The sequence below is a fragment of the Telmatherina bonti genome, assembly GCF_933228915.1.
Source record: "Telmatherina bonti genome assembly, chromosome: 2".
Classification (NCBI taxonomy): Eukaryota; Metazoa; Chordata; class Actinopteri; order Atheriniformes; family Telmatherinidae; genus Telmatherina; species Telmatherina bonti.
The window spans coordinates 22,414,579-22,442,376 of record NC_136620.1 but is presented as its reverse complement, the minus strand read 5'-3'; the positions used below and the strand labels follow the sequence as shown (position 1 = coordinate 22,442,376).

Below are 27,798 nucleotides of genomic sequence, written 5' to 3'. Positions count from 1 at the left end.
AAAAAAAAAAAAAAAAAGAAAAAATTATAATTAAAAACTACATAATAAGAACAGCAATGATACAAATATGATTTGCCCCTTGTATTCTGGCTGTTTAGGATTTTTTTTTTTAAAGATATATTTATCCCACTAAATATCCATAGGAATATGAACTTGTTATGGCAAATCTGACTTTCAGTTAATGCCCCCACCTCATAGAAACCTCAGATAAACTGTAACACTGGGTCAGGTTACATTCCCTTCCACTTTTAAGTCAAGAACTGCCCTCTTGTCAAGTCCACCAGTCCAGAAAGAAATGAAAAAAAAAACATTACTCTATGTTAACAGACCATGATCCACAGGTTCGCAAAAGAGGAAAGAAAATGTCTTCTTTTCCTGTTTGTTATATTTTTGAGTTCAGAATGAATAGATACCACAGCTCCACTAAATCATTTTCATGTTAAACTTACGAGGAGCATCCACGGTGGTGCTGCTCATCCCAGCATCCGATTTTCGTGGCACATATTCAATCTCAATATTGTGCTTGGTGTTGCCTTTACCTCTGCTCCAAAGGAACAACAGTACCAGGCAAAAGAGGACAACACCCAGAAAAGAGATGAACCCCATTGTGGTTGCGATAATCAATGTCTTTATATCAAATGGGAAAGGGACATTGGCTCTTGTACCATTAGCACCAGTCTCTGTGGGCTGGTTGGATATGAAGGCTAATGTCTTGTTGGATTGGTGTGGCCAATCAGGTGAGTAGCTATGAATGTGGAGGTGAGCAAGAGAGGTGTCATTTCCGCCTGCGTTGCTAGCTATACACACATAAGTGCCATTATCTTGAATCTGGGCATAGCGGACCTCAAGGGTACCCTCTGGCAACACAGAGATCCTTCCAATTGTTTTGGTAGTGATAAACTTTTTCTGTGGAGACAGCCACATTATCACTGGAGCAGGATCTCCATCTGCTTGACAAGAAAAATGAACAATGGCTCCCTCATCAACATACATTTGCTGGGGTTTGCGATCCCTAATCCTGGACTTGCGACATGTGAAGTAGTTTGTCTGCAAGACATCTGGGAAGTCCTTGAACTCTTTGCCTTGGACAAACTCGGGGGATGCACAGGTGGGCTGCTGTTTGTTGAAGTTCAGCCTCCAGCGCCGTCGGAAAACCCATAAGAGTCGGCAGTCACAGGCCAATGGATTATCATACAATGCAAGGGTTTCCAGGTTGCCAACTGAGTGGAAAGCAGACTCCTCTAAAGTGCTAAGAGAGTTCCCAGACACGTTTAGAATTTTAAGGTAGTTTAGACCACGGAAAGAGTAAGGCTCAATCATTGCCAGTCTGCCGCCAACCAGGTGAAATTCCTGCAGACGCAAAAGATCATGGAGCTTATTCCCTTCAATGGTATGGATAGGATTGTATGAAAGATTAAGAAAGCGCAAATAAACCAAGTGCCGCAGGGCCACGTAAGGAATTGTTGTCAGATTGGCATTGGCGATGGTCAGAGAAGTGAGATTTAATCCATACAAGCAATTTGGGGTCATCGTATCCAAGTATGGCCAATTGGCAATTTCCAGGACCTTCAGCCTATACAGTCGTTTAAAAGAGTAATCCCTTATGACATTGATATTGAGGTGGCGCAGCCGGAGAGTGATCAAACTGTGGAGGTGGGTAAATGCCTCTGTTGGAACAGAGGACAAGTTGCACTTCTCCAGACTCAGGTGTTCAAGACTATTAAGGCCATGAAAAGCCCGATGAGAGATGAAAACCAGGTCGTTATCGCCTACCTCTAAAGATCGAAGGTTGTACAAATCCTGGAACATGTAGTCCAACAGGATGACAATTTTGTTCTCACTTATGTCCAGCTCAGTGAGATTGCTCAGGCCTGTGAAGACACCCAGCTGGATCAGCTTCAACTTGTTGCTTCGCAAGCCCAATGTCCGCAAACCATAGAGGTTATTGAACGCTCCAGGTTCAATGGTGGAGATCGTGTTTTCACTGAGCTCAAGATGTTCAAGGTTCGGAAAGGTGGCAAACTCATCTGGGTTAATGGTTTTGATGCGGTTCTTGCCGAGGTCGAGCAGTCTTGTTTCTGCGGGAATGCCCTCAGGAACTGTCAAGAGCTTTTTGCGGTGACACATCACAGAGCGCTCTTGAAAGTTGCACTCACAGCGAGATGGGCAACCTGTGGTGGAGCTAGATAGCACAGTGCCCAGCATCAGGATCAGAATGGGCTGCCAGCAAGCCACCAGGTAGCTGTGCCCAGTCGCTTCCCTGGCCGCCATCTTATCGGTTACCTGAGGAGCAGCAGAAATACAACAAACATCTTGTTAGTTCATCAAGACACTTTTGACTTAAACATGTCTTTGTAAGAATCCTAATAGAATCCTAACTTTGCGCACACTTGCAGCAGATTGTCAACCATTAAAGATACATGAGCTAAAAAACAATTTGTGTGTTTATACAGTATGGTTTGAATTAGCATTTTAAACACATTTCTTTTGGTCTTTGTGTTGATTTTCAGGCAGTTAGTATGTCCACTGATCATAGGCACTAAATTAATGCCATTCTCATGTGACACAAAAGCTGAAAACAGGGCAGATAGTATGACATCAACTGCAAAATTCATGAGCAGACATAAAATATATGGATGTGACAAGAAAAAAGTTGAGTGCTTGTATAATTGAAAATGCTGACGGTTATGAATTCTGTGTCACTGGTTTTGTCAACAAAACCTTAAATATATTTTAAATGCAAGTAACTGCTCTTCAATGAACAGCCTTTCAAAGGACCTACTGGAAAAGGAAGAACTGATATATTCAAACACTAAATCAGTCTGATAATCTTGTTCTACACCCCCATTGTGTCTGCTGTGGAATGCTGAACATTGTTTTGTAGTGCTCACCTAACAGAAACTCTATCAGTCACTTCTATCACTGAGATATAAAGTGACAAGGCACAGTTTCAAGTGGAATTAACAGCATTTTTGGGAATCCATGTCAAGCTGTGTCACAGACAAATATGCTGAGCACATCTGTGATTTATTTTGGTTCTGTAAAATCTTTCTTCATCCCACATTCTTTTCTTCTTGCTCCAGGCCTAAAGTTACTGTGCCACTTAAAACAGTAGGAGGTGAAGCAGCAGCTGCAAAAGGATGCAATCAAAGATGGATGGTGGCAAGTGTGATGAATAGGCTGCGGTTGACACCCTGATCACGCAATCTTTTAGGATAAAATATAGGCCATACACCACCGGGGAATTGGCTACGAAGAGATAAATATAGGGTTCAAAAGCAAAACGACAAACAAGGAAGCATATTTAATTTCAATATTACTGGATAGTGTGATTTACTTCTCTTCCACGAATCATGAAATTAGTTGGTTTTACCAAAGCAGAATTCACTTTTTCAATATTTTCATTTGTTTATACTACATGGAAGTCAAACATCATGGCATGATGGGAACACAATGGAAATAAAGAGCACAGCAGTTTACATTATATTTAAGATACTCAAGCAGAGCAGTAAACAAATGTACTTCAGTGGCAAAATAACATGTTCAGGGGAGAAAAAATAAAGTAATTTATATTTCATGTCTGTGTGGATCTACTGTGCATATATTGGGGATTGTACAATGCAGTGTTAAGTCACATGTAGTTTTATCCCTTGTCTTTTTAATTTTATAGAAAACATCATCATCGTCATCGGGCATTTCTTTCCCAGAAGGACATTTTAGAGTTTTTGTGCCTCTGCAGATTTAGCAGATCATATTACACTTAACAGACTGAGAGAGTAGGCGGACAAAATATGAAAAATTTATATTGTGGTTGACAGTTAATTATGGGGTAACATGCTCCCACCATAACAGCCTTCACTCAACTTTTTTTTCACTCAGTGCATCAATATAAATCTGGACATCAGACTCACCAAAAGAGGAGGGGTTTATGAATTAGATTTATTTTGATCAATTTCATTTTGTTCAGTCTGAGGTCAAAGTTCAGATTGAGGATTTGATGATACCATCTGTAATCAAGTGATGTCAGACCAGGCTGAGAGGGTTTGCCTTAGATCAGAGACCTGCAGCAGAGCCTGCTGTGCTCCATTCTGCCCCCAGCCATATGTGATCCTTGTTTTTCCTTAACTCCATTGATCGAATCAGTGCTGAGTGCAGGGAGATAAAGAGCTGTATGTGTGGGTGTTATATGGCATGCTAAGACACCTCAGAAGAAGTGGCCATAGCCTCACCTTAATCTGTCCAGCTCTATCATGTGACTATTATAAAGTGGATATCAGTCAATTAGATGCTCTTATGTCCAACCGTATTACCACTGACTCTAAAACGCTATCAGGAAAATTATCCAATTATAATCCTTTCTTGGTAAAAGCTCCATGGCAGCAAATTCAGCCTGTTATGAACCACAGATAGTATCTGAATGAGTCTTCTAATGTTTATAAACACGGTATACGTACTCATAAAATAGCACTGGATTCACAATGTATTCGATTTACTAAGGTTTTAAAATCAAGTCAAAATATGTAATGCTTTCTTTATTTTCCTCCTTTGTGTTTATTTTATAGAAGAGAGTACCATGAAAATTTCTGGCATGTGGCTTCTGCAGCAGACATGCAGGGAGACGTGGTCAGACAGGGATATATTAAGACGAAGAATGACATCCATGGGTAAACATTAGCAGCACTGTTTTGTTAATGATCTGCTGTTATCATTCCCTCACAGGCATGTAGTCTGAATGCAGTTTTACATTCCAATCAGCCATCCAGCGAGCTCCAAGAGAATTACATTAATTGAGGTGAAAAGAGATGGGGCGTGCTATTCAAAAGAATGAATATGTTGGAGAAATAAAACAACAGTGCTCAATAAATGAATACCCACTGGTCGAAGACCAATAATAAATGGATCACTGAATGGTAGGAGTAATACTTTTAAGGTAGATTCCACTGGGATCTTGAGGATGTTGCTTCATTTTGGCAATAGATGGAGCCCCATGCTTCCATTACACTGGAGTGGTATAAACATAGCCACATCATGGGCTTAGTAAGACTTTTACTGCAGGTTTGCAAAAAATAACATCTAGAAAGTTGTGTTACATCATAATCTAACAACTATAATCACAATAATGTTTGATTGATCAGTGTCTCAGTCACAGAGTATTCCTTAGCTCTGATATTTGTTGATTTAAGTAATCCACACTATCATATATGTGAACATATATTATATACCTTATAGCATTGACATAGGAGCATGTCTACTGGAACTTGTTTGGTGTCAGGTAAAAACTGCTGAGTGCATGGAAACTTAATAACCGTGACCATCCAGCGACACATGGCATTTAGAACTTGGACAGCACATCTTAAAAACGGCTGGGGGATTCTAGCTGTGACACGCAATATCTGTCTTTTGCAGGTATTGCATGACTCCTCTCCAAATGCATCCCGGCTTCTTCCAACAACTTCAAAATGCTGGATAAGCTATATGTTTCAATGATTACTTCTTCATTCATACCCAAAAAATTCACAGAAGGGTGAACAATGCATTTACTACATCTCCTTGCTTTGTGTGTCTCCTTCCTGTGACAATGACAGTCATGTGTGCAGTTACACACACAGACTGTTTAGATGTCCTTGTGAAAATTATTAAGTATAGGTGCAGTTTCTATGAGCAAACTTGCTTTCAGGTTTGACATATCACATTGTGGGTTCTAAATTAATATATTTTATTGACATTTTCTCCCCCCAATAGCATGTGAACACCCTATAATACACATTCATTCACATAGATGTACTAATGCAGCTGGATGCTGATATGCTATTTTTCACCTTTGAAAGCTGCAACCCTCAGTGCACGGTACTAGTAAATCGAATTGTACTTTTTGCTGTGTGCGCAGTGAGTTTGCACATGTTTTAGTACACACAAACCTTCAGAAGATCTTAATGTGTTAATGTCTTTTAATCTTTTACAAGGCTAGATGTTACATAAGATAAAACTACTGTAAGTTGACTTCTCAAGTGAAGCTGAAAAATAGCTCCTAAGTACTGAAAAGAAAGCCAACTTCAGTTTTGTCCCTTGCGCATGCTGGCTTACAGAGAGTGGGTTTAAATTTGTCAGACTGGATAACTTGGCAACTTCTGTGGCTGAGAATTTGAATTTTTGTTGTCTTTTGGAAACTGTCTTTTTTTAAAAAAAACATTTCCCTAAACGCCCTACCTAAAAAACTGTACACCACCCTCAAAGGTTTAGTTTAGGCTTGACTGCTGTTGTGTCCACTACAAAAACTTGGAGCTTTGGCATTTGACAACGTCATTGTTCAACCAAACTGGATTGCTTCCTTATTTCATGAAAACTATTTGGTGCTGCAGTTTCATAGCTCTTAAAGAGAAAGTCACCTAAAACTACAGAGTTGTGCTTTTAACAGGTACAGATAAATTATTCATTCATTCATTCATCAACCTAACCGCTTAATTCAATGAAGAGTCGCAGGGAAGCTGGAGCCTATTCCAGCTGTCTTTGGGCAAAAGGCAGGGTACACCCTGGACAGCTCGCCTGTCCATTAAGAGGGCCAGACAGAGACAAACAACCACTCACGCTCACACTCACTCCTATGGGCAATTTAGAGTAACAGACACGTAACCTAACATGCATGTCTTTGGACAGTGGGAGGAGTACCCAGAGAGAACCCACGCATAAACAGGGAGAACATGCGAACTCCACACAGAAAGGCCTCTGTCCAAGTCTGGCCCCAGCCGAGGGACCTTCTTGCTGTGAGGCCACAGTGCTAACCACTACGCCACCATGCAGCCCCTCTTAGCTGTTTTAAATGAACATCCCCATGTCATATGTCAGTACATTTCAATAAAAAAACTAAACATTTCAGACAAACTAACAAGGTAACACATCTCAGAAAACCCAACCTAATTTAAAAAGATGAAATGAAATCCTAGTGAAATGATTTTCCCTGCTTTCATGGCCTTTTTAAAATCTAAAATACAATGTTTTGCTTTTTTTTTTTTGCTTTTGTTTGGTCCAGTGTTCCCTTATGCACCTGAAGAAAAATCTAAGAAAATAGAAGAAGACAAATATATTAGCAGACAGCTCTTAGTGTCGTTAAAAAACTTTTGTTTTCTGTCATTTGTTCTTGTTTCTATAAAATATCTGCAATCAGCAAGTCTGCAGACATAGGTTAACAATGTTTTATTGGGACAATGCCATTAAAAAATGTGTTAAGCTATGTGACGACGGTTTACTCCACTTGTATGTTGATGAGATGCTCTGTTTTCAGCCGTCACGATTAAATTAATCACAATAAGCACAAGAAAGCGTAAGCATGAAGAAGACTGATCCGCTGCACCAAGCTTCAGCTTACCTGTCACGAGACATCACTCATGAGCCTTGTTAAAGACCATTGTTAAATACCGGTAAGCTTCTGGGAAAATCCATGAGATGATGCTGACGTTATCTGCAGCACAAAGTGTTAAAAGCCTTTAAAGCCCATTCCTTGGCGAACTGCTTAGTCAGCTGCCAGGCTAATCCTCATTGGCCAAATGCAGCAGTGGATTTTTATGTACTCGGCTGTATGCATGGCTTTGATGGTCATTCCTTGAACAATAAGCCATGAATGTGCATCCTGATCCTCTATCTACTTTCTAAGAAAACATAAAAAAAAAAAATAAAAAAAAAATAAAAAAATTGCTATTTTGCGATTTACAAAGAAAATTAGACAAAAATCTTAATTAATCTGTCAATATAAGGGCAAAAAAACTGGGCCCCGTTACTCAAATCATGAATTGATTATCAGCCAAACTGCTCCTCTGATTACAGGTTCAGATTTTCTGGAGTGGGTAGCAACCTTCTGCTGTCACACAGAAGATTTCTTTTAATAACCATACTTTAATAACTAAATCCATCTTAATCAGCAGTTTCTCACCTTTAAATCCCAATGTAAGATCACTCTCACACAACTGTAATGTGGCCAAACTGAATTACCAAAGAAAGAATACCCTTCTGTCATTGAGACGCTAAGCTGCCTGCTGGGATTGCTGGCTGGATTGGGACCTGTGAAATGGCAGGGCTTAAATGTAAGTCGATGGCCAACAGATGGACAGCATGGGTCTAATCCAGGCACAGAAACTGGCTGGTGCAGTAAGGTGCAGAATCATAACAGTGACCAGATGCTGTCCTGTCAAAACTGTGCTGGGAAACCTGTCGACATGTCCCTCCTGAACTTCACCTCCTCATAGGGTCATTTTATTTACTTTTTTTTTTCTTTTTCGTAGGAGGTGCTTTGACCACTGATGTCTTATTCTACCATATAGACTGAAATGTGTTTTTATAAGCTATTATAAATAGCTTTTATTTTTGGTTTGGTAACACCAAAGTACAATTATAAAATGTTGGGATTTAAATATTCTCTATCTCCCACCAGGTACAACCTCATTCTTAGACAGGTTTAGGGTGGTGGAGGTGGCTCATGAGCATCCAAGCTTCTACAGTAGACACTATGGCTTGCATCCAGACTTCCTGACTGGTTTTCATACATGGATACTTTGGGGTCTGCACCCAGCTATCTAAACTTAATTATATATACTTTTGCTTCCCAGCTCTTATTTGGGAATGGTGGAAGGAACTGTCAGTTGAAATCAGAATAAGGGTATTGATCCTTATTTCCAACAATCTCTAAAAGACTAATACAATATGTTGTCTCTTAAAACTCTAACATATGTAACCCACATTTACTTCCCCGGCTCATCTAAGCACTTTATGCTCAGGGTCTCTGCACCGTAGCTTGACAAGAGTTCCTCATTTTTAGGTCTTTAGATACATTATTGTGCAAGATGACGAGATGGAAACATAAAATATCTGAGGTTGCAGAATGATATGATCCAAGTTATTTTAAATTTATAATTGGATTTTATTGCAAATAAAAATGTCACAAATTAAACTCTTGTTTAGGAGACCTGAATTTTTCTCTTACTTTACATTGTTTTATTCCATAAAATTTTTATTAAAGAAGCCATGTCATTAAAATATAAACTGGATGCATATCCAAGAAAAAAACATATATAACATTTTAAGAAGAAAATAGCTCATTTAAAATACTGCATCTCTGTAATGTTTATACAGTGTTCTTTTCCAGCACTGTAATATTTCACTATTTTCACTAAACTGTATAAAAAATAATCACCATTCCTTTTCTTTAATAACTAATCATCTCATATCATCTAAATGCATCTTGTGCGGCCAAGAAAATAAAATATGTTATCTGTTATCTCATACAGAACCCAAATTATCTCATTATTTTAAAAGCCATCAATGCATTTTTCAGAAGTGACACTGATTTCTGTTAAGGATATCGTGATTATGGTGCATTTAGTTACAAATGGTTTAATAAAATTAAATCAACTAAACAAGTACAGCATCCATCCATCCATACAATTTCTTAACTGCTCCGTCCCATTAAAGGTTGCAAAGAGGCTGGAGCCAATCCCAGCAATCACTGGCTGAGAGACTGGGTACACTCTGGACAAGGCGTCAGTCCAACTAGTACAGCTATTATTTCAATACTATATTGATATATGTTTATCAAATTTTATTGTTTGATTTATTGTTTAGAGTAGCAAAACTACCACTTCCACTTTGTCATGTTTCAAGTTTTAAAACATGCAAATATTTCTCTCAACAACTTTAAATTACAAGACCGATCTGAGAGGAGCAGTTAAAGGATCCTCATTGAGAGCGAAATCCCTGCACATGGAAGAAATCCTGAAGGCAAACTAGAAATAGTACATTTAAAACGTTTTATTGTGCATTTTATAAATGAGCCCAGCCAACAAATCAAAAAGACAAATGTATTGTTGTAACAGCTGTAGCCTTGAATGTGTTACTGAGGGAGTAGATATGTGATTTATATATTCTAACAGCTGCCACAGATTCGGAGTGTTCAGAAGAAGAAAACGATCATGAATGCAGAACAGCTAGGTGGCGAGATGTGTGAGCTCTCCCGCAGAGAAATACTCTTTTCTAACTACTACGAAAAAAATGCATTGTTGGCTCATTCGTCCGCATGAACAGGCACACGCACACACAGATTAAATTAAATTTCTGCTTGTCCGTATATTCTTTTGTCCTCTGATGCTTTGGACCCCCACCATGAGCCCTGATCTTGAGGGCTGGGGACAACTTGCTGACAGAGCTTCTCAGACAGTTATGCAAGGAGGGTGAGGCTCCTACATTCCTCCCGACACTGCAGGAGTCGCAGATCCTCAGAGCTCCAGATGCAAAGCTGAAAGTGCATCAACAAAGCCATGGCAATAAATGTAGAAGAAACAATAATGAATAAAGGTCATCAGGCTTCTGGTTTCATACCGGATACCGATGAGTATTTTAGAAAGTAAGCTTTGTTGAGTTTGGGAGACTGACACGCCAGCGCTAATAAGATCCCAGGAGGTGCTTTTAGAGACTGTTTCAAGCAATGGGCCAGAGAGGTTGCATTTTTTTTCTCCCCCATCAGCTCCTCTTGTCGCAGTGCTTTATAAAATTTTCAGATCACAACTTTAGTTTAGCCTGGTGTAAAAGAAGCTGTAAATGGGATACATACCCTTAATGTATATCATTTGAATATTAACCATTTAACAAATCATTCATTTCATTCACATGATCCAGACTGCAAGTTTAATACAGTCAAAATTAACTGATGAACTGGTTTTATAGAGTAAATATCGTCCATGCTGCTTTGTTATGAAATGATCCAGAGGGCAGTTACTTTATGCTGTTTACAAAGCCACATAATCATCATCACTTATGATGGGCTATATAAAGGAATCTTATGTGGCTGTGAATCAAGTTGCAGACAATATTCTGACATGAGTTTTACAACTTCTTGACACAAAGTACCTAAAATTCTCTCCAATAAACTCTGACTATGGTGCTTGGAGAAAACTAATTGTAAAACAGGCTGCAAGTGAACTACAAATGACCAATACATCGGTTTTATTTATCAATTTAAATCAGCCATTTATGAGATTTAGTGTTTTTTTTTTTGTTTTTTTTTTTGCAAATCTGCAAGCATCTGATTGGGACAGATGTTTTAGACTCGTGAATTGTGGTTAATGCACTGAATGCATTTATTAATCACACACACACACACAGCCACACACACTCGAATGCAGTTCTTGTTCCACGAGATTCAACATAAAACCCCTCCCTTTATCTTCATACTGTAACATTTTCTGTTACAGTTAGAGTGGAAATGTCAGCTTTCACATACGTGCACACAAGCGCTATTATTTCGGTCTGAACGGGCTCGTGTGTTGTCTTGAAACAAACAACTATAGTAAGTCATTCATATGTGTCTATAGGGTTCAGAACCAATAGCCCCTAATTAGAGGAGTTAACATGGAATTATGCCTTTATTACATCATGAATAATTATATTCTATCAACTGCTTGAATGTGTGATGGGCACAGTGTGGATAGGCTCAAGGCCACATTGACTCTAATTGTAAGTGGCATTTGTGGGTTTTCCTCGCAGTGTGGTGAAGAAAATGTCCCCTTTGCTTAGCTTGGACTGCAGTTCACAGCAAGGCCTTTTTAGAGGGAAATGAGGTGTAATTAGCTGATAAAAAGTCAACCCTAATACAGAAAATGCCAGACCAGTTCACTGAGATCAGACACAGAAGGATACTGCTGTTGCATGCTGTAGTGGAGAATAGATTGGGGACAACATGCTTGCAAAGGGAGCCCCAACAATGCTGGGTTGGTTTTTCCTTTTTTTTTTTTTTTTTTTTTTTTTTGCAACATTCATTATTGCATGTCAGGATTTTTTCACAGCAAATAATTACCAATTAACACTTGTCAGAGTAAAATAGACTTCTCACAGTAAAGAAAAACACAGAGTAAAGATGTTGCCATCCAAAGTAAGGTGCAGTTAGGTTGCTTACTGGTTCCGGATAGCAAGTTTCAATTAGCTGGGTTGACACAATTACAAATTTTAATGGAAAAACTACATACATATATGTGGAAAAGGTATAACATTCTTTAAATCTGCCTGAACCACTATTGGCCAATTTTAACCACGAAAACATGACAACAGCACTGCTGATTGCAGTTGCGTCAGTAAGAATGACAAAAACAACAGGCGCTGCTCAGAGTGGTCCCAAGCGGCACAACCGAGAGCAGAAGATGGTCTGGCTTCCAGCAAACCCAGAACTCAACCTTTAAGATTGTCCGATAAACCTGAACAAGCCTGATCAAATGAACGCCCAACTCCTCAACCCCCTGTAGTTTCAAAGGTCCACTGTCATTTAGGGAATCTGAATCCCCACCAATTAGATGAGCATCTTAACAAACTAGTGCTACGACACATTAACGATATGGTGACGCCCCCTGTTGATAAGATGTGACACAACTCAACTCTGTTCATGATGTGATTCATTTGACTTCATTCAGTGTGATTTGTTTTGATACAATTTGTGATGCCCCACACCTGGTTTCTAAATAACATCACAGCTATGTTGTCCTTGGTCTTTACCTTAGAAGGATGTATGTGACCTTTGACTGTTTTCTGTTAACAAACCAATAAGTCCACCTTAAAAAGATTCAGAATGATCCATACAGATGTTTGATTTATTCCTATTAAACACCAAATATGTAAAACAAAAACAAAAAAAATTTTTTCATTATATCTGTTTTCCATCTCATTTTCTACTGACATGGACCACTCAGAGTTCTTTTCTCCGGACATTTACTGTAATTTTACAAGGTTTTCAATACGCTTTTTAAAAATTAACTATGAAGCATTTCGCAGCATCAAAAATGAATTAGGCCGATAACTTCATTATAGTGCAATGCCCATCCCCCTGCTAACTGAGACGCGAGAGCAGAAATCATTGAGATTTATGTAACAAAATAAGTTTAACAAAAATATCTCCTCTTCTTCTGTTGTCTCGCCTCTTCCATGTTTGCTGTTTACTAACTGCAGCTGCGCCACCTTGTTCCCGCTTTAATAAATAACCAAATGCCAAAAGATAGCACTGATGAAAATGCCTTGCAAACACTGGTGCAGACAAATTAAACTGTTTTTTACTGAGACGTGCTACGAAAGATACATTTCACATTTAGTCAACACCTGAAGCCAATGTCCGCTAAAGCAACTGGTGCAGTCGCATCCCAGACATCTGACTTGGACCCCAGCTTCGCTCCGGTGAATCTCTTCCTATTGCCGATGTCCCGCTGAAGCTTTGAAACACCTCAAGCGAAACTTGATTAGTTACAACTCGTTTAGCAGCACAAAAAAGAACTCACACAATATTATGCTGGTGATCTTTTCCATCCTGATCAGTGTACCACTAAAAGTATGCTCTATCACTTCTGCCGCAGTATTTAGTTTAGTATAAATTTTGATTCACCACTATTTGAAAGAAGCACATTATTCTCTTATTAATTTATTTTCAACTCAATATGGGCTTTAGCTACCAATTTACTTTATGACTGAAAGAGCTTGAACATTAAGTGGAAGTGCAGCTTAAAACCCCAATTGGAACTGAACCCACCTTTTCTATTCGAGAAAGAATCGTACCGTTTTGAACATTTTAAACCAACAGTCACAGCTTTAGTCTCTCAAGGCTCTTCTCCCACGTCTACTTACACCAGCTCACATCCTGTCATTATTACACTGTAAACATGAGCCAAAGAAAGCATAAAAGTAAAAGCAAACTTCCTGGCCTCAGCCTTGGTCAAGCTTCAACATTTTTTTCCATTTCTGAAATGGCATACTTCTTTCAAATGCTTTTTTTTTTTTTTTTTTATTACACCCATTAAGTTGAACCTTGAGAGAGACAGGATGGTATTTCAGGGCTCTATTATGAGACGGTAATTTGAGCATATCTCCAGCAAGATGAGAAAAGTTTCAAGAAAAAAATCTCCTTCTGGAAAAACTAAATACATTTTTTACATACATTACACTTCGCCCACGTGGTATTATCATTTGTTATTCTCAAACATAAAAGCAAACAAACCTTGTTCAAATTCACTTCCAAGTTAAGGTCGTTGATCACCAAGGTTCACACAAAAACACACTTTTACAAGTACTTTAAAACAGACCAAAAGCTGTGTATCATCTACACATGTTAGCAACAGATCAAAATATTTTATTGTTTTGAATCTGTTCTATTAATTAACCTCAACCTCACACCATATGAATCATTCCCATTTCTCAATATAAAAAAGGAAATATAATGAAGATTATCGGTTGTTCTGCAGGACTTGGATGGATATTCTATTTTAATGTTCAAAGAAAATAAACACAATTTTTCAAAGACAAATCTTGAATGAGACACTTAACTGAATGATTTTGTCATCATTTTAATGAGCCCCTGTCCCCATTCTGTCATCATAAGTGTCCGGGTTACCCACGGACTCTGACTATTCCACTTCTGACTTTTCTCTTAGAGCAGACAAACTGACACTGTTCATGTCACACTGACATGAACATTATTCAGCACAACTCCATGAATTCTGTCTTTGTGTGTTCTTGGATCTGAAAGGGCTCCATAATGTGCAACGCTCATAACAGACTGACAGTCTAGGAGTCTCCATCTCTGAGAGGCTAGCTCAGACCTCAGCTGCTGACTTTGTTCTAATGATGCCGTCATGTCACATTCTATCCACACCTCCATTGTGTTCTAATCAAGACTATCAAACCGCCTTTGACATCATCAAATACATTTTCTTTTACCTGATGTTTGGTTAATGTGAAAAAGAAAGTAAATGTCAAATTATTTTATTCTATCACGATGGTCAAAATTTCAAGATCTTTTCTTCCAGGGAGTTCTGATCAAGATAGAACGAAAAAAAAAAATGCACATAAAAAATAAATAAAGTGTTGATAAAAAAAATGCACAAAAAACACAAACAAAACATGGAAACACACACACACACACACACACACACAAAAGAAAAACAAAAACAACAACAAAAGCAGATTCAAGCTAACAGATTGTAAATTGATTGCCCGAAGGCTAGGGCCTGCTGTGCCTGCTCAATTCAGATGGCGCCTTCCTGATCAAATAGCCCCGAACCTTATCATTGAAAATAATTTCTGGTATTTATAGTTTAGCAGGACTTGTTATAAACAGCAGCTTGTGCACATTTTTGCTGAAGTCGCAGAGAAAGCAAGAAACCATCAAAAATGAAACAATCCATCTTAAGGGTGTGGAATATATTTGCCAAATCCTCAGAGCTATCAATGTTTTCAGAACCTCCAGCCATCTTTTAGATTTTGTTCAGCAGACTAAACTATGACATATCAGTTTTTTTTGTTTTTTTTTGTTTGTTTGTTTTGTGTTTTTTTTTAACTTTTTTTTTTTCGTTTTGGAATCCAAAATCCACAGGGAGTCTATCAGGCCTGGCTGACCCCACTGTGGCTCCAGTGTAGAGATAGGGAAGCTTAATCCATGTCCTCTGAGAGATTGCCCAGAAAGATGAAGCCTTAATTAGCCAGATAAAACCCCACATAATGACGGTATTGATATAGACAGTGAAATGAGGTCTAAGCAGAAACAAAAGAGAGGAAAAAAAACTCGAAGACTATCGTTTAAAAGAGGAGCAAGATGGCTGAAGACATTCGAAGAGAAGTGCGGTGGATGGAGAAAGGGGCAGTTCACTCTCACTTGAAACTCCAGCAGGGGAGCATTAGCTCATCTATCTGAACAATCCACCTGCTCCAAATTCTCTCATAAGAAGCTTAGAGAAAAATGCTGACCTTCATATAATCAAAGATTATAAGCAGGAAAACAACAACAGTTTTTAAGTACTTCAGCAAAAGCACTCATGGGAGGTTCAAGCAATTAAAGACAAAATTACTTGTCTAAGCTGTCCTTGCATCCTCCCATTTCCCTTCTTTGGTTGTGTGTAGTAGGAAAGGAGGTCACAAAGATGGTAAAAAGAGCAAAATCACAACTCTATGGTTCTGAGCAGCACTGAGAAGGAGCAGAATCATGCATGTTTCGAAAGACGGTCGAGGTATTTCACAGGCTGCATGCGGATCAATGACAAGGTGACCCTGTAGAGTAATGGCAGATGGCTTTAGGGCTGGCAGAAATACCACAAATCCCTTGTCAACACTTGTACACCTCTCGGAAAAAGTTCCAGGAATATGGGCACAACCTTTACTGCGTATGTGTCCTGAAAGGAAATGGCTGGAATTGGCTCGAAATGCTGAAAACTGCAATGCAGTGTATCATGGACAAATAATTAAAAGCGAACAATGATGTTAACAGTACCATAGAACATACTTCCAGTGTTCATATCAGCCAACCAGTTAACATCTGTTTCCAACTGTTTTTTTTTTTTTTTTTTACCGTTTATAAATAGATGTGAGCCCCTTCAGCCATTTTTATTATTTTTTTATCAGTTAGAAATGGAACTGAAGCATTGCACTATTTACAATGAAACATGTTAAACCACAGTCTCTGAATTAACCGACGTGATTAGGGGTGTAATGATATATTTAATCTTAATCAATGCATCAATTCAGTGATCAGTCAACACAACTGACCCAAAATAAAAACAGAAATCAGACAAGACACACCTGCGAGTTTGTGATACATGCATCAAATCACAATTCAATGCATTGCTATGATTTTGTACCATGATCAAGCTTGTGATTTACATCTTTTAAACCCTGCAGTTCATAGAAAATGACAGTCGGACTGCAGTTCTGCTGGTCAGAGGGAGGGAGAGAGAGAGAGAGAGAGAGAGAGAGAGAGAGATGGTGGAGGAAAAGTGAGTGCTCACATTTGCTTTTTATAGATACATTTAGAATGCCGCCAACAGGGAGGAAAAATTTCCAGCAATGCTTTAGCTCACCTTGTCGCTGGACAAATTTATACAAAGGACAAGGAGAGAGGGAGCTGAGCCACGAGTAACAAAACTGATATTACATTATATCACTGGTATAAACTGTAACGCCACATTTTATGCTGCATTTTGTTTAAAAGAAATACCAATATAAACCATAAAAATACTAAAATGCTGCCAAGACCGAGTGTGAATATCTTAACACCTAAAAGAATAGAAAAGAAAATCAATCACCCAATTATGCTGCTTATTTTAAAGCACATCAGGCCTCAAGCTAAATAGCTCAACTAAGATCCATGTCATCATTCACACCTTAAATTAAACACAATAACTGTTTTTGTCTCCTGTCTCCATGATAAGATAGCTGCTTTTGCTGGTATTAGCCGTATGGACACACTTTTTAAAATCCAGGCGCTGATCTTCTGACACGTCATGTTGAAGCTCATATGACATATACCGATGAGATTTAGAGGGGGAGAGGGGAAATGCAAAGAACTGCTGGGAAAAAAAAGTTGTTTCACCAGTTTAAAACATACACTTGTTCAGTCTGGATTATTTAACACTGCTATTTACAAAGTTGGCCTAAGGATGAGGTAACAGAGTGGTGGATTAACAAACAAGCTCCCTCCTACCTGCGAGCTATGGCATTGAATTTGCATTGCTAATTAATCAGTAATTTCATGTTGCATTTGAAACTGAAGCGATTAGTTTCAAATGCACATTGGTAGCTTTCATTAGTTGCCTAATGAGTTCATTTCATGCAGGTATTTATTGGGCAAACATATCAAACATCGTGCGGATAATACTGTAATTTGGCTTTTATTGCTTTTAAATAACTGATTGAGAAAGTTTCGAACTGAACAGAACCGGTGACATCAGGCCACTGATGGCTGCGCGACTTGCTTTTTTATTTATCATTTTTATCAAATAGAAAAACTGCTAGGTTTTGCTATAGTTGCATTACTTCTCTACTGCCAATCAAAAAGCAGTAACAGCTGCAGACTGAGAAGGCTCAGCTTATTATTTGCCCTATAAGCTTGGTTTCAGGCTGATGGACCAGCCGCAGCAAATGGAAAAAAAAAAAAAGACATTTTTTTTCTCATCCCTGTTTTACTCATTATTGCCAACATGGCAAAAGCGAGCACAAGGATATGGGCTGAATTATTTATTTGACATTTGCATATCTACCACAGGTTCAGGAGCAGTGTGAGCAGGGATAGTATTATGAGGGGAGATTACTCCTGAGGTTTCATTTTAGGCCATAAAACCAGCCCTGCCAAGTTATCGAGCCCATTTTTTAATGTCATAAGCAAGACTTAATGTACAGCGAGAGTTATACCATTTGCAAAAACTTTTTTTTTCTTGTCTTGCGCCGACTCAATGTGCGATCATAGTAACTGTTGCCCACCTATACACCTCTCCGTCCCGTGCTAAATCAGTTTCAAGGGGTTAAATTGCATGAACTTTAATCTCACCCCACATCACACCTGATCTCTCTTCCCTCCCGATTCCCACAGGTTCGCAAACTACTTTGCACTTCTGTGGAAGCACGACATATGCTGGCATCCTACAAGGTCAAATGCCATTTCATTTTCTCATCTTTGATGGGTGCCTGGCTCTTTCATCGACCCCACCTCACCCCCTCCTTCAGCTACTTTAATCCAGCCTGAGCGCGCCAGTTTTAGAACAGAGTGAAGAATTATTGCACAAACCCTGATGTGACGACTACCGTATGCTTTGCTTTTCGAACATAAATAAAAGAACATAGACTACAGCGTCTGCTTGGGTGTGGCGCAGCTAAATATCAGATTCTCACAGCGGTAATCTGCTTCCCCTCGCCTTTCTATGAATCATTTCTCTTGTTTTCTTCCTGAATGGAACATGAAACTATGACTGAATGAGCCTTTTCATTTTGTGTGAGAGTGTTGAACAGTGTGAGCAAGAGACGACAATACAGTAAATATCTGCACATACACTGATCATATTAGATGTTAAAGATAGCAGTATTCCACCAGTTGGAAAACGCTAAAGCAAAACTTATTAATTAAATTAAAGCAACTGTGCTTTTCCTATTTTCAGTCAAAATGTCATTACAAATGTCTTTGTTTACTTTAATAATGTAATCATATTGACGTGAAATATGGACTTTACTGTCCTAAAATACATGAACCATTTAGGTAATAAATATCTACTTTGAAATTTGTCGGTTAATTTTCAGTTTTTTAGCACATCGTTTGCACATTTAAGTTCTAATAACAATCTTATTTAAATTTAGTCCTTCATCTTTAGTATTTTGCAAGCTGGGAATCAATTCACAAGTCATCCCAAGCTTGTCTTGTTTTCTTTTCATGTCCCTATAAAACACTTCAGGATGTTGGCTGCAATTCAGACTAAATAAGTCATGTTGATACTTTCACTTTGGCTGTTGTTGGCTTGTTAGAGATTTGTAACTATTTTTGAAAATCTTGCAGAATGAATTATGTAATTAAGGAAAAAATGAATTATTTATTGCAGCCTTGGCTTTCTCTAAATATGAAAGAATGTGACAAACTGGTGAAAAATGTTAAATTGAAGCTGAAACAGAAATTAAACCATACAAGAGGTTTAAATATCACATTCTGCATTAATTAGGTTTGTAAAAGTCAACTGTTTCCTGTTTAAAATATATGATAGCAACAAATCAAAGCAATTAATGTTAAAGAGAATGTGTCATATACATAATGATACATTTTCCTATTATCTCAATAATTATGTCATGATTTCCATAAACTATATAACAAAAAAACTGGAGATTGGAAAAAAATGTGTAAACATCTTGTTTCATCTTGTTAACATTTTAAAGTCAAAGATTTTTACAGCAGGGATTTCAATCTCTATTTACCACTCTAAAAAAATCAGAAAACACTGACAACCAGAAAACAAAATTAAAGAAAAAAAAAAAAGACCAAAAACAAAAAAAATTGGCATAGCTTTTGAAATACGGTCCGTACGCTATAAATCAGGATGTGAATTATACACAAACCAAGAGGGGAAGTTTGATGTATGTGCAAAGGAAATAGAGATTTTTGGCTCAGTGTGAGAAAAACAAATTGAGAAATTAGCCTTCGACTCACCTTTGTTAAGACTGTAAAAATGAAAACCCTATTTTACAGATTAAAAGTGATCAACTAAGAAATATAACTATACGTTTGTACATGCAAGTATATGTTAAAAATGTCTTCAGAAAAAAGTTACCGCAGCTAAATGTCAACATTCAACAAGTTGTGCGAAAGCTCTGCTTCCTGTCTGATGTTTGCTACGATGACTGCTGCTTCTTCGTGTCTAGCAAACTAACGTCTCTTCATGCCACCCGGTCCGGTCGATAACCTGAAATCCGACCTCTTGTTTCCTCCCGGCACTTTCGCTCTCCTCCATCAACAGTATTAGCAGTTCTTTGTTACAGCGTTCTGTCATTCCTTTTCCTCTCGCTCTTACTCTGAGTTGACAGCGAGTGGGTGAAAGAAAGAAAGCTGGGGTGAGGATGGGAGAAAGGCAGACAGACCAGACAGCAAGGGCTTTTATGGAAGCTAAACCCAGAAAGGAAAAGAGAGAGAGAGGTGGGGAAAGAGAGCTTTTAGGGAACTAAAAGCCTTTGCCACCTCAAAGCAAGGCCCCTGTTGTCTCGAATCACATGATGAATGGAAACTAACTGTCAATGGATAAAAAGTGACTGCACTGATCTTACAAAAAGAAGGGATAATAGCACATTAAAACATGTGAATTATCAGAGAACACTTTAATCCGAGTATCGTAGTGGATAGCCTCTCTATATTTTGGAAGTGTTTGAACAGGGTTGTCCACTTTCTTAATGAATTGTAATGGGATTAGTGGCTTTTAATGGAACTTTTAAAGGACCATGAAAAGCAACAGCAACAAGAAGTTCAGAGACATGCTTGGACCTTACTCCAACACTAATTCGCACAATTTGTGCATTATTTATAACAACCTTAAATTGGCACATTTTATCATAACACACATAATTAATAAACTTAAACAGAACAAATTCATGTTCTCACCTACTCAAATTAAAGTGAATTGCTGCGCGTATGGTGTAAGTGAAAATCCACTTCTACGTAGGTCCTCATGCAGCCTGCTAGACAGAGGAAAGAGTTGAGAGCACTCGTGCTGCACCCAAACGCTGAACTCTGTAAACTCTGAATCTCAATAGGGTATTTTAACACCCATTACATCAGGGGGGTGGTGCACAAACATAAATCTTCTTCCCACTTATGAAAAATATCATACGATTAATTCAAGTGCGGCTGTGTAAGTGGAGCTGATGTTGTCCCACAACTGTGTTCTCAAACACCACTGAATAGACGTGCTTGACAAGATGCTTTCAGTAGAAAAGATGCAGTATACTATAATTTTGCCACACAATCGTAACTCACAGTAAAACAGTTAATTTAGACTGTGGTTACACAGTGCTGTGCAAGAGTCTTGGTGCATCGCATCTTTTCTTTATGCATTGCCTGGAAAGTGGGGAAAATGTGCAGCAAATTATAAGGAAATACAGAATATAAGGGAAACACAGAATCGGAAAGCTAATATTTGGTATGGCACGTTTAATTCCTCAGCACAACCTGAACCATCTTAGACAACATTTCTCACAATTTCTTGAAGTAGTCTTCAGGAACAGCTCAACAGGCTTGTTGAAGGACTTTGAAAATCTATTCTTTGGATGTTGGCTGCCATTTGTTCGGTTTTCTTGACAGAAAAAAGAATTGTGAAGAAATCATGAAGAGCTATTGCTCAGCACCGAAAAAGTAGGCTGCGAAAATATTGGACTGTTTGGGGTAAGATATAAAAAAAAAAAAAAAAAGTTGAATGGCTAAAGACATCCTGAAACGTATCAGCAAAATGCAAACAGAACAAAAAATACTTTGATTAAAGTAGGCAAATAAAGAAAGTACTGCAAGTAACATTCGCCATGGCATGAATGAGCTTATGCTGACTGTCACGTATATACAAATGGTATAAAAATCAGCACTAGTTTTGCCCTTAAACTTGGTAGTTTTCAGTATAGCCACATGCTCTACCATATATACAGGGTAAGGCTACCAGATGTCAGACTTTAAAATGACAGAAAATGCTTCTCAATGGTCTGACTTGAGTAACTTCCACTTAACTGCATTGCTGAAGCTTTCCATCCAAAGCTGCCAGTCAGAGGCCATCAACAGCCTCAGTCAGTATGATTTACAGCCTTCCAGCAACTGCAGAGTGACATTAACTCAGTCATCCAAAACTTGGATGAGCAAGTCTTCCTGGCAACAGAAGTGTCAGCATAGGCACTCATCAGTCCCTGTGCAGTGAATACAAATGTTCTCTCCAGAGGGTAAGTGAAAAGCCTCTGTAAGCACAATAACATCTCACCAACCCGACCCATCACCCTGTCCGCCATCATTCTCCTATTTAATGATGCCTCCCTTAAGGAGCCTCCCAATGATCCAAGACAGGATGCTACTTTACGCCAAGCATGAACTGGAACGCTGGAGTGATTTAATGTGAACAGTTTAGAGTATGATTTGGTTAAAAGATGGAGTTGGACAAGTGTAAGGAAGCATCAGTGCCCTGATACTAAATACTGGCATGGTGTCATTTTTGTTCTCTGGGCCTGGAAGTTCATCCATCAGTTGTAGGAAGATGCTCTGCTAGCTTTTCTTTGCACAGGCATAAGACTGGCTAAAACGCATTCATACAGGCGCATTGTGGTGGGGGGGGCTTCCTTTGGCATTGTTTGCTTAAACCTTTAAGATTTGAGCCAACATTGTGTTCAGAGGATACTTCAGGCCTTAGCGATAAGCATGTCTTCGACATTGGCATTGGGTTTTGCTTTGGTCAAAATGTGTCACAAAGAGGATGGTACAGCACCAGTGTTTTTCAGTCTGTTTCTATCCCACACTATTCAACACATTTGTGTGACACTGTAGTTAGTGACTTAGAATGTTGTGACTGTTTTCACATGGTTTTTTTAGTCTGACCCACTTCTCGATCCCTTTTTGCAGCAACAAGCAGGGAAACGATGGCTCTAGATGTCAGTTGAAGGTCTTCCAGCTTTTTTCATTTCCATCTGCAGTTATGGTATATGAGGTTAGCTAATGTAGTTCACCTAATCATGCCATATGCTTACTCACTGGCACTGGCAAAATATTGTGCGTGACACTTAAAATGGAGTTTCCACTCCAGACGCTTGAGAAGGGAGAGGGAAAAAAAAAAAAAAAAAAAAAAAAGACAATTTCCCTCAATCTCTGTTAACAGACGTGCTGTAGCACCCCTAGTGATCACTCTGATTCCTCACACATGTTGACACAAACTGGAGTAGATCAGGATTAGCTGCACTTGTAGGAGGGAGTTTCTCATGTGAATCCTGTACATGTTAGCAGAGCAGGCTAATCTGAATCCCTGGTATTTTCTGACCTGCCTCCAACGAGACTCCACACTGCCGTGCATGTACTCAAACACTCATATACTTACAATAATTGACTGTTTTTTTTGTTTATCTTCACAGGTTTTCTGTATGCATTGCTGCTTGTAATTAGAATTAGCCAGAAGGGACTGCCATACAACAATAAAGACACGTATGAAATGTGGAAATTTTCTTTAGCTCTGCTTCATTTAGCAAGGCTTAACCAGAGACCACTCTTATACTGTTCTGCATAAACGTTGCAGCTGTAGCCTGGATTAGTGCGCCCAATAATTATGTTGATGTGTCCGACATTATAGGATTAAGGGCACTGCAATTCTAATTACATGTTTGATTTTCTTTCTTCTTTTTTGTAGATGACACAGTGAAGGCAAACACCATAATGACAAAGGCCAAGTGAAGGGCAGAACACGGGCTGCATAAACTTGCACCATTACAAGTCAGTATTTGTAGAAGGACGTGTCAACACGAATATATATTTAAAGAGCTTTGTTGGAGCCTAGAGCATGAACGTCTCCATTCTTGGCCACTGAAATGTATTTATCATTAAAAGGAAGGCCAGTAAACGAATGTGATCCCAAGCATGTGCACCACTTTGCAACAGACAAAACCATACTTTGATAAACATACAGCAAGATCATGGATTTTTGCATAAGTCTTTTGCCACCCCTCATCTTCGTCATTGGCTTCCACTTTCGTGTAATCTTTTAAAAAGTAATCTTGAGTTATGATTCTCCAGGATTCCTGAAGGCTTCTCAAAGTTTCCTTTGGACACTGCTTCTCACTCATTTTCTTACTGCAAATAATGTGAGTGTGTGTATGTGTCTGTCAAGCTCTTTAACATTAACCTATGATTCATCAAGTATGAAAAAAGCACCTAAATTAGGATTAAACAGTTTTACTTTAGAGCACAACAGATGATTTAGCAAAGAAGCAATCTTAAATAGTATTTTTATACACTTTAACCGCCTGTGGCAAATATGCAGATTTCATTCCCATTAATTTAGTTGGATCTCTGAAAAATGTCAAAGATTACACAGTTTGACAGGCATAAAATAGCATTTTTGCATCAACAAGATGATTCTCAATAAAGTTTTTAGCTGAAAACTTCACAGATCTACATCTGCAGTGCAACATTTAACATGATTACAAAACCTCACACATGCATCTGACCTTTCGGAGGCTCCTGCTACTGTTCACTAAAACCTCATCAGAAACGGTCTCCTTAAAGCAGTGCCATTGCAGATTTCATTCTTAAAGAAGGGAAACTGCAGAAAAACTGAGGTTGGCCAAGTGACATGAGAACTGCAGTGAAGAATCAGTAACAACAGCTCACATGAGCTGATGAATCCTCCAGAGCCCGGTCTCAACATAACTGCTGCCGTGCGGGATCATCTTGAAAGAGAACAGGAAGAAAGGCAGCCAACATCCAAAGAAAAGCCTTGGAAAGTCCTCAAGAAGCCTCGAGAACTATTCTTTAAAAAAAAAGGCCAGGTTGAAGTATAAATGTTACCATACCAAGTCCTGACATTCAATTTATTAGGATTGTACAAACTGTTTTTTTTTTTTTGTCTTTATATACTGTAACTGTATTTGTAGAGACCCACCACAGAGCAGTTAGCTCTATATGAAACCATAATAATTTGCTTTATTCTAGGTAGAATTGGGTTAATAGGACAAACAAATATTTTTTAGCTGTTCTTTGCACCTCTCCAAGTGGTCTCTCCCACTGTCGTCTTGTCAAACATACAGATGCATTTTGTTCATATACGTAACCGTTCATCTTCCTCATTTCTTACAGACAAATTCCCACCCTATAGCGAACAAAATCCTTCCGCTAACTCTCATCAAACAGCCAGTGCGACCACAAAACAGGCCTTTCATTTAACGTGCATGTCACCCAGCCTCAGGCATCACTGAATCAAGACAGTGGCATTAAGTAGAATGGCAGCAGGGTCTTGTGAAAACAACATAATTGGTGTCCCGTGTGAAAACTCCCAGCACTATGTCACCCTAACATTATGTAGGCACCGTGGCCTCACAACTGGGAGCTAATAAACACCTTGTCGATGCAGTAGGTGTCAGCTTTACACCCAGGATGAGAGCGTCTCCAGGAGACATGAGAACACGTCATAAGCCAGCATTAGCCCACTCTTTAATGCCGGTGCTGGCCATTTAGTGCACTGTGAGAAGGCAAGCTTGTGATCAGTCGGCGTGCATCATCGTCGTCCGCACCATGGCCGCCCACTCTGTCTCGACTGCTGTCAGAGCTACGGTGAAGCCGATTTCTTCATGAATCATTAATGCAGCACACACTCTGAGGCTGTTCTTACTGTCCTTCCTCTCCATTCCGTCTCCATGTAATTCCATTACAAAAACACTAAGATATAAGCATACCTCCCTGAAATGTAATGCAGTTATGAGGAGTACAATTTCCCTGTGATATCTGATGCTCTGCATTAAATTGGCCACTATGTAGAGGTTTGGGTTATTGCGAGCATTGATCAACGGACAGTAATTCAATACAGCACGTCAAGAGCAGCGTAGTGCCGTGGACTGAGAGGGGCACTTGCAATATGCTGTAGCCTACTGCAGGGCAGAAAGGTGAATCCTATTGATGACTGTAGATAGCCAAGGTCAGCTGCGGCACATTTATTTAATGAAGGTAGCCAGGGGTGAAGGGACAAAGCGGATCAACCACTTGAGCAGCCTCTCAGCTGTTGCAAAGCAGCTATGATTGAGTCGGCAGAGTCCCAATCACTAAAGAAAATTGACACGAAAACCTGAAAATGGGATTTAAAAGGCGAGATGGACATTATAGCAGCAACAGCAAAACACTTAGTGTGATGGGGTCGCTTGAAAGTCACAGTTAAGAGTCCAGGAAAGTCAGAGAAGCGTAAAATGATGGCTTTTAATAAAAAAGAGACCCTATAGATGGTAAACAAAACAAACAAACAAAAGAAAAACATCATAGGCAGCCATGAAGCCCAGCGTGCCACACCCTTGCCCCTGCCTGAGTGTGATATCTCTAAGTGTATCATCTATCTATCATAGTGAGTCCAGATAAAGCCGGAGAGGCTGTTGTGCTTCTGCTGCTGCTCAAAGCGACAGGAAGCTGCTGCTCTATCTGCCTGTCAGCTCCCTCCAGTTATTTATGACCAATAGAGCTACAGCACTTTATGAATGTCCGCAGGCACAGCCTCACACACACACACACACACCAATACTCATCACAGTAGTTTTTTATTTTGTTTTATCTTTTGTTTTCTAGACATTATGTACAATATTATATTTAAAAGGCAGCGTCTCACATTAAGGAAGGAGAATTCAGGGGCCACTCATATATATTTCCTGCCAACGTTGCCTTGAATAACAGACAGCAGAGGGAGAGTGGCAGCACAAATACACAAGTTTCATCCTGTGTCCCATATTGTCGCAGTTGAGGCTATATATAGAGCCCATGACTGTCGTCTTGTTGAAAACAAAGAGTCTCAAGTCGCTTTGGGAGGTTGTTATTTCTTCTATAAAGCTGCATGACTGCTGCTGCAGAATCCTGTCTGCTTTTTTTTTTCTTCTCTTTGCTGCCCATTTAACAGATAGCCATCTTTTTTGCAGATGAATAAAATGGCATGCGGGGAGAGGATCACGACTGCTTCGCACACAATGAGAAATGTTATCTCAGCAGAGCAAATATGTGCTCAAATAAAGGCTAAATAATGATAACATTTTCTGTATTCACCCCCACTCATTTTCTTTCTCTTTTTCTCTTTCTCTCTCTCTCACACACACATATAGATAAATAAAAAAAAAATAAAAAAAACAGACCTACACTCCAGATTCTGCCTGTCTCTCACGCGCACATACACTCACATTCGCGGGACAATTAAATTTTGTTAATGCCTTAATCCTTCAGAAAGAAGAAAAAAAAAAAACAAGTAGGCTACACATCGAAATGATTAGAGGGGAGAAAACAGGACTGGCAAAATGCGCAATGATGACAAATCTATCAAATCATTTGAAGTAGCAGCGATTTAATGTGTTCATACCTGCAGAGGACGCGCCTAAGCTTCACCACCAGCCTTCATCACATCTCCCTTTCCCTGTCCAGACTTAAAGGTAGCCTGTTTCTTTTTTTTTTTTTACCCATCTGTCACTGCATTGAGTTTAGAAGACTTTCTCCCCCCCCCTTTTTGCTTCCCTGCCTTTCCTTTTTCATATGTACATCTGCATTTAATTCCCCATAGGCATTACATGAGAGAAAGCGAGCACTATGTCTGTTTGTACCCCCTACGAGTATAGCCTGTACCCCCCCACCACCACCATGCCACGTTAAACCACACTGAAACAAACGCTGACATGAGAAAGAGCATCTTTTCTTAATTTTCTGGATCCTGACACTCACCTGCTGTAGCCTTCACTGCTTCCAAGCATGCTTTCGCATTTCTCCGCGACGGCAACTCCCAGACACCAACACTCAGATGG

The 27,798-nt window shown here is 39.1% G+C and overlaps 1 protein-coding gene across 2 annotated transcripts; it reads right to left on the bottom strand.

Annotated features, from left to right (window-relative positions):
• Positions 1-423: 423 nt before the first annotated feature.
• On the bottom strand, positions 424-27,798 carry lingo1a (leucine rich repeat and Ig domain containing 1a; the record flags this gene model as incomplete). 2 transcript variants are annotated; one of them, XM_079250481.1, is made up of 2 exons in its annotated part: positions 27,719-27,798; positions 424-2,283 (listed from the first exon to the last, which is right to left on the bottom strand). In XM_079250481.1, the coding sequence occupies exon 2, from the start codon at positions 2,269-2,271 to the stop codon at positions 424-426; it is 1,848 nt and encodes a 615-aa protein (XP_079106607.1). In that variant the 5' UTR covers positions 2,272-2,283; positions 27,719-27,798. The 2 variants fall into 2 exon arrangements, with proteins under 2 accessions (XP_079106607.1, XP_079106608.1); XM_079250482.1 differs by lacking the exon at positions 27,719-27,798 and adding an exon at positions 27,363-27,370.